We start from the raw sequence: 14755 nt of genomic DNA, 5'->3' as shown, positions 1-14755 counted from the left end.
CATGTCTTAACTTCTGACCAGATTTTTCATGGGTTGGGATCAACTCTTATTCATTTTTAACCCATCTTTCCATCCCCACTGTGGAACTAATGAGTGAATGATATCATTGGTTCACTAATCACTGTGAAACCTGACATAAAACGTATTGTTTTAGTTAAGAATTCAACACCTTTCTCCTGAATCTGTACGACGGAAATACATCTTGTTAGTCTTGTTACTTGTATCAAACATGTGGATTTGATTACTCCATCTGAGAGCTTTATTTAGAGGTGAAAAAATGAGCTAAACACCAGGCAGGATAAAAAAAAAAAAAATTAATGGCTTAATGTTACTGAGAACTAGAAGGGTGAAGGGGATGTGCATCTACTAAGTGAAGGATATGTAAATGCTGTATACCTTCAGTGAAATTGCAATCTTAGGCAAGGCTCACACTTCAAATAGCTAAAGAATGTTTTCACTGAGCACTGTGTTGAATACAAATTAATGTAGCACCCATTGAGTCCAAACAGTGGAATAGCGACATCTAGATACTTAGAAATTGTCATGGTCATAATTTGAAGGGAAATAAAGAGTTTTTGTCCCAGGCACTCATGTGACCAATCCTTTCTGGAGACTGATTCTCTGCTGGCTTCTTCATCCCCTGTGTGGTAAACCTGTTGACACTGAAATCTGGAAGTAGAAGCTGCATAGAGGGAGTGGTATGAGGAGCTGCGTCTCAGTCCCCAGGGCTGGGCCATAATGTAGGCCTATTCATAGTTTAATGTGTTGTGTGGAAGCAAATCTGCAGTCCAAACTGTGTAGTCAGAATGAAGCTGAGCGTGACACCACGTACAGTCGGGCCCACAGGAGGGTGGTTAGCTCAGTATCTCTGTTGCAATATTTTGTTTGAGTTGGCTGTGCCTCCTTAATACTTCCCCCTGGCCAGGTACCCTGGCTGCTAAGGCTGAGACACTAGAAAAGCACCTCTGATCTCATGTATGCCGGTGAGTCAGAGCCGCACTCCAGATTGGGCCTTCTACTCCCCACTCCCTGTTTCTGTTCCAAAGCCTCATTTTCCCTCTGTGTAGCCCCTTGGAATTGACACATCAAAGTATTTACTCAATTTTCAGTTTTGGTTTTGTCCCTATGTGGTGCCTCTTCTTGTCACTCTTGGCTCCACAAGAGTCATTTTCTCTCTTGCCCTTGCACCCAAGATCCCAGGCTAGGTTCCCACTTGTTTGGGAGAGTGGGAGGTTTGGACACAGATGACTGACCAAAAGCACACAGGCACACTGGGGAGGCATCAATTGTCCTTGTTTCACTGGACTGGTAGAGCCCAGTGACCCAGATGTGTCCCCTAAGAGCAACCTCACCTCATTACATAAACTTCCAGTAATCTAAAATAATGTTTTTGTTCCCAGAAGAGGTGTGTGTGTGTCTGTACATGTTTCTAGTCATTTGGGTAAAAATAGGAATGTTACACTTAGATGGTAATAAATGTGAAATAGAGCACTTAACTTCTCACATGGCACAAATGACTGAACAGAAGCCCTGAGTCTTCTTTAGGGAACATAGGTTCAGTGAGAGCTACAGTAATAGTGTTTAGTTAATGTCAGCTCAGCATTAAATTTACATTATACTCTTGTGAAGAAGCTCCAACATTATCTGTTGAATAACCAAGGCGGTACCTGGGCTGATGCAGACTTTTTGATTTTGCACATGAACTAACACTGCAGCTTGCTGATGAGGGATCACATGAGCTTGAAAATTTGGCGTGCCAAAGGATTCTTTGTATGAATAAAAATTCTGGTCAGTGAAGGTCAGTTTCTCTCCTCAAGCAAGAATAATGTTGTTTCCCTTCTAATCAGACACACACAGTGTTTGAAGAATCCAGGAGCTCCATGCAAGCGATGTGCAGCCATAGCCTGGGCAGCTCCTCATGCACGAAACGAATAATCTTTAATAAAGACTCAAACGACCCTGGCTTCTTTTTGTACTATAATCAGTTGCCTTAATGGTGTGCCCTTCAGTGCCTTGCAGGGAAAATACTATAAAGTTATTTTTCTTATCTTGCTTCAAGGAGGGCTGAATTGGTCCAGTCAGTCCTCCTCCCATGTTGTATTTGACTCTGCCATAAAGACCACTGAAATCAACCTCAGTTTTATTGAAAGGCCAGCATTCCCTTTCTCTTTCAGGGTGATCCGTGCCTCTGAGGGGCACTGGACTTGAAACAGCAGGAGTCACCATCTTTATTGTTAGGCTGTGGAATTTGTTTTAAGCACATTCTAAATCCAGTCTTATGTCTTTTGCCTTTTTTTTAGTCTGTGACAAAGGTGACCCAATTGTGCTTCTTTGATATTGTGAACACAGCTCTTTTTGCTCATATCATAGAGGCATATAACAAAATACGAAGGATAAAATCGTGTCTCTGTGTGTAGTAAGGACACATATTTCATGACTAAATTCAATGACATAATCAAAAAAGTGTTGTCCTCTGACGGTCATGAGCTAACAGGCAGAGACCACGTTTCAGGATATTTTTTATAGTGCTGAGATACTGTTCAAAAATAATAGAACTAATGAAAATGTCACATTGACAGAGTAGCCCATATTAAGATTTTACTTCAAGAAGGCATGATTTGGTGAATGTGACATTGACAGCAATGGTGTTAGGGTTTACAGAGTTAGTAAAATATTCTAAGAATATTATAGAGTTCCCATTGAATTATATCATTTTTCATTTTATTTTTTCTTTTCTAGGATTAAATAAATGCCAGAAATTAAGGAATTTTAGCGTACTATCTGCCTAGAAGAGGTATAGTGAGCTTTTTATTTCTGTCAGACTCTAATTTTATAATACAGTGCTTCTAAAGATATAAGTTAATTTAACAATACAATAAAATGCATATACCTTAAGAGTATTTGAAGAATATGCAGGTAGTAAAATTTCAAAATATGGATGCATTTCTCAGTAAAAAGATGTGCCATGTTTAAACAATTTAAAATGTGTAAAAAAGTAGAAATGGAGAGTAACAGTGGAGAAAAGAACTAGTTACAGACAGAATGGTTGTAGCATCACTGAAAACTTTACTTAGCTCTGTAGATTGGTTGAACAAATACTCCAGCAAATCTGGAATGAATAGCAACCCTGCTTACTATGACAGGTTTTATTTGTCTTGGGTGCAACCAAGACCACATGCTGTGTTTTGTCATGTTGGAAAAACTGAACCAGATTTCCGTTGTGAATTTGAAGTTTTTAAAGAAGCCTTAATACCTCAGTCTCAACTCAGCCAGGTAAAAGCAATGTTTTCCTTTTCTTTTCAGCTAGACATCAATAAATCTTAAATCCCTTCACCAAAAGCATGTAGCTGCAGTTTACTGCCCTGGTCGTAGTCAGGTCACCACCACAGATGGCCTAATCCTTCTCATTTCCAGGGACCTTTAATAAAACTATTTTTTCTTAAATAAAGTTAATTCTTCTGCTGTTAATAAAGCTAATTGTTAATTTTCTTTCTTCTAGAAGGGCGTGCCACTGTTAGCATAGAGACTTTCCAAATCCCATGATGTATAAGTTTCTACCTAGAGTAAATATAGCTAACAATTCTGTACCTCCTCTCCACTTTTATAGCCTGTATAGACAAAGCTGTGTTTAGAAGGTATGTCTCCAACTACATTTACCTATTGGAAAATTGTTCATTCTGCTGAATCTATAGAAATATGTATATACCAGTAATTAACACTTCATTGAGAGTAGCACAGAATGTTATGAAATTGTTTAGATCCACTTTTTACCTTGGAAAAACTGGTAAGCAGATCCTTGCAAAATTCTCATCATATTCCTTTTTTATGCATTTATCAGGATCATTTAGATGGCAGAGAGATCCAAGTAGAAGTGGAAGAGTAAGGGCTGAAGAATAAAGGAATGATCATTGTTTTCATGGATCAGTATCCAGTCTTTTTGTTCTGTGGTCTTTATTCTAGCGTGATATGGGTTGGTGGTTTTCCCTAAAGTTATATCATTCTGTTTGAAATGAGTTTAAGGCTAATCTTACACTGAGGAGCCTGGTCTCCAGTGAAGATTAACATTTAATTAATATAGTCGTGCTCTGTGGAGCAGAGGAGGGCAAGGTTTGAGGTGGTGGTGAAGGGGTTAGAACCAGCAGCAGTACCTCAGCTCAAAATTTTGTGGGTACCCTGAGGAGCACTGATCTTTAGTTATTATATAGAATAGGCCCAAATAGTGACTGCTGTACATACTGAGTATCTAATCAGGGTTAGAGGTAAGATTAAAGAAGGTGAGAAAAGCTCACTTTAATACTTTTAACATCCAAATAAATATTTGAGCACCAATTATGTGCCAGGTTAATTGTGGGTACTTAGAGATACAGGGGTGAACAAGTACCTGTTCTTATAGAACTTGCATTGTAGTGGAGGGGACATAAATAATTTTAGATAGTAAAGGGCAAAAGAAAACTACAGCAAGATGTGAGGGTGGGGAGTGATGGGCTAACATTGGTAAGTTAGTCACTAAGACCTCCAAGGCAATGACATGAGTCCCAGGCCAAATGAGGAGTAGCTACTTCAGAGCCTTTCATGCATAAGTAAAGCAAGTGCAAAACGAGGAAGAAATGATATTGGGTACTCAAGGAACAGAAAGAGAAACTTTACAGTTGCAACTTGCCAAGGCAAGGGAGGGGAAAGTGATAAACGAAGTTGCAGAGATACAGTAAAGCAAAGTTTAAAAATTATGATCTCAGGAATTAGTTCATCCTGGGAATACTGATAAATGACAATGCCAACAGTGCACATGTGTTTTTAAAGTGAAATTATAATATTTACAGTTTTAAGGACAAAGCTGGAGACAGTAGAATAACTAGGAATAAACAGAATGATTGTAGCATCACAGAGGACTTATGTCTTATGTTGAGCAAAGTAGCAGGATGAGGAAGCTTCAAAGCCTAGTGTTTGGGATGCTGCGATCACCAAGCTGTTCTTACTGGAATACCTCCAGTAGAAACACAAGTACATTTGTGTATAAGGTTTCCAAAAGTTATGATAATCTCCCTTTAAAACACTTCTTAAGGAGTTGAGTAGATTTTTTTTTCTGACAAGGTAACTCAGCCTGATTCTCTCCTATAGTTCCTGTAAGTATAGCTTTGTGTTTTTTGTTTTTGGTTTTGGTTTTTTGAGATGGAGTTTTGCTCTTGTTGCCCAGGCTGGAGTGCAATGGCGCAATCTTGGCTCATCGCAATCTCCGCCGCCCAGGTTCAAGTGATTCTCCTGCCTCAGGTCCTGAGTAGCAGGGATTACAGGCTCCTGCCACCATGCCCAGCTAGTTTGTATTTTTAGTAGAAATAGGGTTTCTCCATATTGGTCAGGCTGGTCTCAAACTCCTGACCTCAGGTGATGCCTCGGCCTCCCAAAGTGCTGGGATTACAGGCGTGAGCCACCACGCCCAGCCACTTTTGTGTTTTCTTATGTCTCACAGTGGAGAAGCATAGGTCTCATAAGGGATAGTCTGAACCTTTGCCTGGGGACTTATGCTGCTTACCCATTGTTTCTTTTTCTTTTTCTTTTCTTTTCTCTTTTTTTTTTTTTTTTTTTTTGAGATAAGATATCATGCCCATCGCCCAGACTGGAGTGCAGTGGTGCAGTCATGGCTCACTGCAGCCCCAACTTCCCAGGCTCAGGTGATTGTCCCACCTCAGCCTCCTGAGTAGCTGGGACTACAGGTGTACACCACAACACCCAGCTAATTTTTTGTATTTTTAGTAGAGATAGGGTTTTGCCATGTTGCCCAGGCTGGTCTCAAACTCCTGGGCTCAAGTCATCTGCCCATTTTGGCCTCCCAAAGTGCTGGGATTACAGGTGTAAGCCATGGCACCTGGCCCTCATTGTTTTCTTTACCATGACAGTGGCTAGGTGTTATTGAATGCTTGCCAGTATAATAAGCTATCCATGAGAATAAAAACCATCTCAGGAAACGTCCTCATTTTAGGGGATCATCAAGATGCTGGCAAAATCTGCAGATGAAATTTTGTATTCAAATTAACAAACCCGTGCAGTTTACTTACAGAAACCAAGTGATTAGGCACACAGCTAATTCATAACAAGGGGTTTTTTTCTATTCTAAATTCTGTTTTGTTTGGAATACAATGAATGTTGAGACGTCAGAGAGACTTGCCAAATTTCTAGGTCTTTCCAGCACTCCTGGACTTGAAGAAACACTTCTAAAGCCTGCAAATTCCATCATAAGCTTGCAAATTACTGTTCATATTGTAAGGAACAAAGTCTAGGGCACATAAGTTTACTGCTTTATTTTTCTTTTGGCAGAATTAAGATGCTCTGGTTTCAAGGAAATAGCATGCCACTTGCCAGATCCGCCTTTGGACTCTTCTTGAGAAATTGCTGTGCCTCTAAGACAGCTCTGCCTGTGCTGACCTTATTCACAAAGGTACAAAGTGAAAAAGTAAAATTGTTGGGTGAAGAAAGTTGTACATTTAAGAAAAGGGGACAAAGTTGAAAGGAAAGGCAATGGAATAAACTTTCTTCAGACCTGCTCTTCAATTTCTCTATCAGCACAACAGCAGCAACTCAGTTTTCTACCCAGATGCCTTATTATCTCCCAATTATCAGAGGGTAAATTGATGTATTTAATGGTCATCTGGCCCCTACATTGAATAAAATGACGTATAGGTTATAATATGATGTTTAAAAATGTATCATTTAGAAATGCAATCAATTATCTTTATTTGTGGTAATTATGTTCTATAAAGTCACCTTGAACCCTGAATTAGTGAATATTGAACCATTGCTCCTAGGGGAAATACACAGGTTCCTATGAGTCTCTGGTCATATTTTCATCAGCCTACCAAATACAGAACCTTATTTTATGTGTGATTCTGTTTAAAGATACTTAATTTTACATATGCACCATGGAATACTATGCAGCCATAAAATAGATGAAATCATGTCTTTGCAGCAACATGGATGCAGTTATAGGCCATTATCCTAAGCAAATTAACACAGGAACAGAAAACCAAATACCGCATGTTCTCACTTATAAGTGGGAGCTAAACATTGAGTACACATGGACACAAAGAGGGGAATGATAGACACCGGGGCCTACTTGAGGGTGGAGGGTGAGGATCGAAAAACTACCTATCAGGTGTATGCTTACTACCTGGGTGACGAAATCATTTATACACCAAACCCCAGTGGCATGCAATTTACCCATGTGACAAACCTGTACATGTACCCCCAAACCTAAAATAAAAGTTGAGAAAAAAATAATAAAGATACCTTATTTAATATATATTGTTGATTCATTAACACTCAACTCACAGCCAATAGCAACTGTGTATAACTCATGCCTAAATGAAGCTTATCGAACACATGTATTTTCTCCATAAGGCACATCACAGTCTTCTTGTGCTTAGGAACACTCGCCAGCACTTCAGCACTATGTCTGGGGGCTTATTTAAACAGTGAAATCATCAATGAAAAGCAGAAAAATGCAAAAATCCTGGCACTATTCAGACGATGAAAAGGACACTAGCTTCCATTTGCAGTATGAGAGCTAAAACAAGAAGGCAGAGCATCACCTTGTTTGACCTCAGCATAGAATGAGTGCTTCGGGTGACTGAAATCTGTCACCACTCTATGCATGTGCATGTCTGTGAATACCTGCAAAAGCACTTCAAGTATTGATTTGGGGGTTGCAAAGAAGTTTTAGCAATTAGGCAAATTCATAAATATGGAATCCATAAATAATGAGGACTGATTGTACTTGTTTTCTTATCCCTAATACTAGTTTTAAGCCATAAAGCTAGTTTTAAAATGTTTAACAGCTTTGTCTCCCTGAAATTATAATACAGATATTACTGATTTCCTTTTTTGCTAATTAACATCACTTTGTGTGATTTAACAAAAAAGAAATAAAGTGCAGGTTAATAGAAGTAACTTTGGTGAATAATACTGCAATTCAAACAAAGATCTCTTTTCAATAGGTTTTTGAGATTTCAGGCATTTTAGCAATTTGGGTATATATGACAGTTACCTAATAACGAAGTTTAATGAGTTTTAAAAATGAATTTATTGATGAAAATATTTAATCTAAACTACTTTTTATATCTGTAAGCGTATATTGCACTGTTGGAAATTATGGAACCAAAAATATTTCATCATCTGAGAGTCTATGATGGGAAACCCATGTGCAAACCACAGAAGTTAAATAATCCCTTAAGGCTGGTGTTGCTCACTCAGCCTAACAGTTCTGTACTGTTCTTCAGTTTGGGCAGCAGCTGATATAGCCAAAAACATTTATTAAAAACAAAACAAAAAAACACACCAATTTCCATTCAACTTAGTATTTATACTTAATGCTTATTCTGTACCATTAGGCACATAAGAACATGGCACTCCCACCTTTGGCAGCTTATAATCCAGTGAAGTAAATGCTTAAAAGTATAGTATCAGATTGCTATCGGTTATGAAAAATAGAACGTACTTCCTAGAGTGAGTTAAACAAAAAGATTTTGGAGTTGGTCTGGTTTCAGGAACATCTTGATTTAGGAACTAAACATGTTAACAATCTCTTCAGCTTTGCATCCTCGGAGTTAAATCCCTCTTTGGTTCCTCTCATGTGATATGGTTTGGCTCTGTGTCCCCACCCAAATCTCATCTTATGACTCCCATAATTCCCACATGTTGTGGGAGGGACCTGGTGGGAAGTGATTGAATTATGGGGGCGAGTCTTTCCTGTGCTGTTCTTGTGATAGTGAATGGGTCTCATGAGATCTGATGGTTTTGAAAACGGCAGTTTCTCAGCACAAGCTCTATCTTTGCCTGCTGCCATCCATGTAAGATGTGACTTGCTCCTCCTTGCCTTCCACCATCATTGTGAGGCCTCCCCCGCCATGTGGAACTGTAAGTCCAATAAACCTCTTTCTTTCATAAATTGCCCAGTCTTGGGCATATATTTATCAGCAGCATGAAAATGGACTAATACATCATTGATGACTGCAACCATCCCAAGCCTCAGATCTCACATCTCAGACATCTATAGAAACTCCAGCAAAACTCTGATTGGCCCATTCTTGAGGGATAGGATGCACTGATTGCCTGAGCCTAAGTCAGGTTTCTCACCTTTCTTGTTCTGGGATGGAATCAGCCACATGCTGAGAGTAGTTCCTGTGAATCAATATTATAGCATGCTTGCTACAAGAAAGGGGAGTGGGTGGTGGGCAGCCAACCCAACAATGTCCACTATGGTTTAGGGACAGAGTAAATAACAAGTGTCATGGAAAATCCTAGAGAAGGATATTTGAATGGTCCATCCCACTGGTATCTTTTTTTGGTTCTTTATCCTTTTAAAATTTGATGAGCCTTTCCTCATAAAAATATATACACATATTTTCAGGTATAATTTGCATAGACTTCTGTGGACCCCAGGTCTAAAAAACAAAACAAAACAAAAAACCCAATCTAGATTCTTCTAAAGTTTTTAATATAAAAGCAAAAGTTTAGCACATTTGGTACTTCTGAATTTAGTATGTTTTTTTGCTTTTAAGATCTTGTGTTGACTTTTTGAAACTTTCTCTGAAAATTTTAGGATGATTATCTTAAAACATTACAAACTATCCATAATCTATGTATTGCTAATGCTAATAATAACATGATAAGCCAATTCTCTGTTCTAGGAAATTAGGGCCAGAAAGAACCTTTAATGGTCTAAGTTCTTATTTCAAAACAAGCTATTAGTTAAGCTGGAGGAAAGGCCTCTCTTTTACATAATAGCTTATCTCTTCCTGTCCTGTTAAAAAGAAGGTTTTATATAAGCATAAGTAATTTGGGGTCTGTTTTGAGCTCATGCAAGAGAACCTATAGCAGGTCCCTGTTCAGTCAAGGGCCGAGAAGCCTCTAAAATCTGCCAATGTAGCCTTGTAATATAGTTTGAAGTCAGGTAGCGTGATGTCTCCAGCTTTGTTCTTTTTGCTTAGGATTGTCTTGGCAATGCGGGCTCTTTTTTGATTCCATATGAAATTTAATGTAGTTTTTTCCAATTCTGTGAAGAAAGTCATTGGTAGCTTGATGGAAATGGCATTGAATCTATAAATTACCTTGGGCAGTATGGCCATTTTCACGACATTGATTCTTCCTCCAAGGCTACAGTAACCAAAACAGCATGGTACTGGTACCAAAACAGAGATATAGACTAATAAAACAGAACAGAGCCCTCAGAAATAACACCACACATCTACAACCATCTTTGACAAACCTGACAAAAACAAGAAATGGGGAAAGGATTCCCTATTTAATAAATGGTGCTGGGAAAACTGGCCAGCCATATGTAGAAAGCTGAAATTGGATCCCTTCCTTATACCTTATATAAAAATTAATTCAAGATGGATTAAAGACTTAAATGTTAGACCTAAAACCATAAAAACCCTAGAAGAAAACCTAGGCAATACCATTCAGGACATAGGCATGGGCAAGGACTTCATGACTAAAACACCAAAAGCAATGGCAACAAAAGCCAAAATTGACAAATGGGATCTAATTAAACTAAAGAGGTTCTGCACAGCAAAAGAAACTACCATCAGAGTGAACAGCCAACCTACTGAATGGGAGAAAGTTTTTGCAATCTACTCATCTGACAAAGGGCTAATATCCAGAATCTACAAAGAACTTAAACAAATTTACAAGAAAATAACAACCCCATCAAAAAGTGGGCAAAGGATATGAACAGACACTTCTCAAAAGAAGACATCTATGCAGCCAACAGACACATGAAAAAATGCTCATCATCACTGGTCATCAGACAAATGCAAATCAAAACCACAATGAGATACCATCTCACACCAGTTAGAATGGCAATCATTAAAAAGTCAGGAAACAACAGGTGCTGGAGAGGATGTGGAGAAATAGGAATGCTTTTACACTGTTGGTGGGAGTGTAAATTAGGTCAACCATTGTGGAAGACAGTGTGGTGACTCCTCAAGGATCTAGAACTAGAAATACCATTTGACCCAGCAATCCTATTACTGGGTATATACCCAAAGGATTATAAATCATGCTACTCTAAAGACACATGCACAAATGTATGTTTATTGTGGCACTATTCACAATAGCAAAGACTTGGAACCAACCCAAATGTCCATCAGTGATAGACTGGATTAAGAAAATATGGCATATATACACCATGGAATACTATACAGCCATAAAAAGGATGAGTTCATGTCCTTTGTAGGGACGTGGATGAAGCTGGAAACCATCATTCTGAGCAAACTATCACATGGACAGAAAACCAAACACCGCATGTTCTCACTCATAGGTGGGAATTGAACCATGAGAACACTTGAACACAGGGTGGGGAACATCACACACTGGGGCCTGTCGTCGGGTGGAGGGAGGCGGGAGGGATAGCATTAGGAGAAATACCTAATGTAAATGACAAGTTAATGGGTGCAGCAAACCAACATGGCACATGTATACATATGTAACAAAACTGCACGTTGTGCACATGTGCCCTAGAACTTAAAGTATAATAAAAAAATATAGTCTCATATATATAATATATATAATAAACGTATAATAAAAATATAGGAGAAAGTAGAAAAAAATAAAATCTGCCGATCCATAGTATTCTCATCAGACTTCTCTGCTAGATGGTTTATGAGTGCAAACAATGGACACTAAAAGTTGTTTGCTCTTCAGGTGGAGAATTTGTCCAGGAAACTTATTGTTGACACTTGTAATGAGAAAACAGGCGGTGCAATAATCATTGAAGTGAATAGAGATTTGTTTTCCTTTTTAAAGATGAGGCAATTACTATCTAACTCCATTCTAATGGGTTTGTTCCTGTGGACTGATTAGGAAAAACAGGCTGGCAAGGCTCAGTGCTTTTCAGTCAGAACAGACTTTAAGCCATCCTCGCGGTGTCAGCCAGGCCAACTGTATGAGGCCACAAGAGTGCACCTGACCTAGTAAGGACAAAGTCCTTAGATCAGTGAAAAAGAGAAACATCTATGTGTATGTATAATACACATACACATAGCTTCATTTATGGAGAAAAATCAGAACAAAACAACCAAAAAAATGCAGAGAGTCTATGAAATATTATTTATAAGATTCTGTGGTAGTGTTTTACTTTGGAAAAGCTGTGTAACTAACGTGACAGAAAACTATTCTTTAAAATAAGTATAATCTGCCTCTTAGGGGTTTTTTGTTTTGTTTTGTTTTTGTAAGGGCAAATGCCATTCTTTGGGTTTAATCGCTTGATTTTTTTTTTCTTCCTGTAGGACCCATGCCCCCTTTGTGATGAAGCCAAGGAAGTACTCAAGCCGTATAAAAACAGGGTAACATAATACAGTGTGGCTTTTATGTATGTGGAATGAATATTAGATGTGGTATAAAGTATCTGCCTGGATCCTTTCTTTAGGAAAAGAGATTAAATGATTTTTCATTTAAATTTTCTTTCTGTTCTTCAGAGAGAGTTTAGTGCTTATTACCATAAAACTCATTACACCTAAGTGTTTTTCTCTGAGCAGTACTGGTTTTCTTACTCTGGCTCTTAATGAGTCAAAGTTAACTAGCAGGTGCAGTATTCGTGTTTTCTTTAAACTTTTGCCTCATTCCTTTTATCTTGTTTTGCAGTTTGCACCAATGTGTTTTCATGTAACATACACCTTTCCAGTTCCTATAACCAAAACATTTCTGTCCTAATTCTCAGTCAGCTTCCCGACTGAGACATGTTTTATTTCATTGGAACTGAGTACTGTCCTGATGCGGAATATAACAAGGGTAACAGAAAAGCAGCAAGATCAGGAAGTAGAAAATATAATGAAACCAGTCAAGTTTTGGAAATCAGGGATGTTAGATGACTGTGGACCTAAAAAAGCAACTATAAGGAAAACAGCATAAGAAATGGTCTGGGGATCCGTTTATCACTGCAGTTGTTACATCACCCCATGGTCTCTAAACTACAGAGCTTTAGTCTGTCTCTGTTTCAGTTCATTTTACAGGAGGTAAACATCACACTTCCAGAAAACTCTGTCTGGTATGAAAGGTATAAATTTGACATTCCTGTCTTTCACTTGAATGGCCAGTTTCTGATGATGCATCGAGTAAACACCTCAAAACTTGAAAAACAGCTCCTGAAACTTGAGCAGCAAAGTACTGGAGGCTGACTTATGTCCTCATGATTTTCCACCCTCTCCTCCCATAAAGCATCTTCCTAAGGAAATGACCATGGCCTGATACTCATTTTGTCACTTGTACAAAACCCTAAGGATGTTCTGAATTCAGTGGTGCCAAATAAATGTTGACATTCCTCTTTTGGTTGATGGACATATCAGTGTGGGAACTATTTGCCTAATGGCATTTTATGAAATAAGAAGAGCATACTGGCAGGGAGGGAGATGATGGAGGGAGAGAGAAGTCCATTTGTCTTATTTATCCTTTTTGTATTAATAGAGAAGCACTTCACATTCACTGGGCAATGCCGTTTATAGGAAGAAGGTTCTGCATTCCTGCTGCTGCCCCGGAGGGCTTAACTTTTTAATGAAAGAATAAATGCTCTTCCACTCAGTAGATAAAGTGAAATGTGAATTGTTAATAACTGTGCACAGTCAATAAAGGGATGTTTTAAGGAATACATCTGCATGAAGCCTATTCAGTGGGATTTAATAATACCTGTTTAAAATTAGAGTTCATTTTTGTTGAGTAGAAGAGAATTATTATCCTAGCCAAAAAGGCATCATTTGAGAAAAACAAAAGAAAGACTTAAACCCCTAAAATTTATATAAAAATCTCAACATTCTCTACACAGTTATTGAATTGATTTGTAATATTTGAGGACTGCCTTTCATAGTTATTCAGTTACTATCCATTGAGTTAATTTAACTTATTTTAAGACAGTAGGTTTTTTAAAATCAAATTTTAATATCTTGGAAAAAATCACTCATAAATATGTCATCTAAAGATAAAATACTCTTTGCCATTCCATGTAAAGAGTAGAAATGTATTTGCATACCCTTATTTATATTTAGTCAGATTAAGCCAATGTAGAAATGGATTCACTTGAAAACAAAACTGCCTTTCCTCTTAAAATCTTACCACTGCAATTCCATGTGTAATGAAATTATTTTTTAAACTATTTGAATGAATTTGGATACTGTGAGTCACTAGATTTTAATTTGATCAGGATGATTCAGTCTTAATATAGAATATTAGAGCTAGCTGACCTTAGACATTATCTAGTCCCACTCTCCCATTTTATATATGAGGAGGAATCTGAATTCAGAGAATATCAGGGACTTAACCCAAGGTCACACAGCCAGTCAGTTGGCAAGCCAGGTCCTGTCCCACAGCCCCAGATTTCCAGTACTCCCTGGACTCATTGCAGGGGGCTCCTGTTATCTCACATACAGTATCCCCAACCATTCTGGATTCAACACAAATCTGGAAGCAACTGAAAAGGCCTTTAAGCTGAGTACAGTGGTACATGCCTGTAGTCCCAGCTACTTGAGAGGCTGAGGCAGAAGAGCCCGGAAGTTTGAGTCACTATGGGCAACATAGTGAAACCATGTCTCTCAAAAAAAAAAAAAAAAGAAAAGAAAAAGAAAAGAACAAAATCTTAGCAATTGAATAGCAGTGTTTATAATTTACAAATTTCTAGAACATTTATTTGACACAAATATTGAACCCTGGGGTAGACAGAATTCTAGGATGACCCCAGTGATCCCCACTCTTGGATAATTCCCTGTCCCTTTGA

The 14755-nt window shown here is 38.2% G+C and overlaps 1 protein-coding gene across 13 annotated transcripts in view; it reads left to right on the top strand.

Annotated features, from left to right (window-relative positions):
- C5H5orf63 (chromosome 5 C5orf63 homolog) overlaps positions 1-13634 on the top strand; it is a 39386-nt gene extending 25752 nt beyond the window's left edge. For 8 of the 13 annotated variants that reach the window (XM_021940190.2, XM_017959827.3, XM_021940191.1 and 5 more), the window contains 3 exons: positions 6313-6433; positions 12282-12338; positions 12993-13329. In XM_021940190.2, coding sequence (XP_021795882.1) covers positions 6320-6433; positions 12282-12338; positions 12993-13169 — 348 coding nt within the window. In that variant the 5' untranslated portion in view covers positions 6313-6319 and the 3' untranslated portion in view covers positions 13170-13329. Of the gene's footprint in view, positions 1-2739; positions 2795-3143; positions 3274-6312; positions 6434-12281 lie in introns of all 13 variants that reach the window. The other 5 variants (XM_017959836.3, XM_017959826.3, XM_017959828.3 and 2 more) reach the window with 4 other exon arrangements.
- Positions 13635-14755: the final 1121 nt, after the last annotated feature.

Source organism: Papio anubis, chromosome 5, assembly GCF_008728515.1.
Source record: "Papio anubis isolate 15944 chromosome 5, Panubis1.0, whole genome shotgun sequence".
Classification (NCBI taxonomy): domain Eukaryota; kingdom Metazoa; phylum Chordata; class Mammalia; order Primates; family Cercopithecidae; genus Papio; species Papio anubis.
Note: the sequence above shows the minus strand (reverse complement) of the source record. Positions and strands in the feature narration are given on the sequence as shown.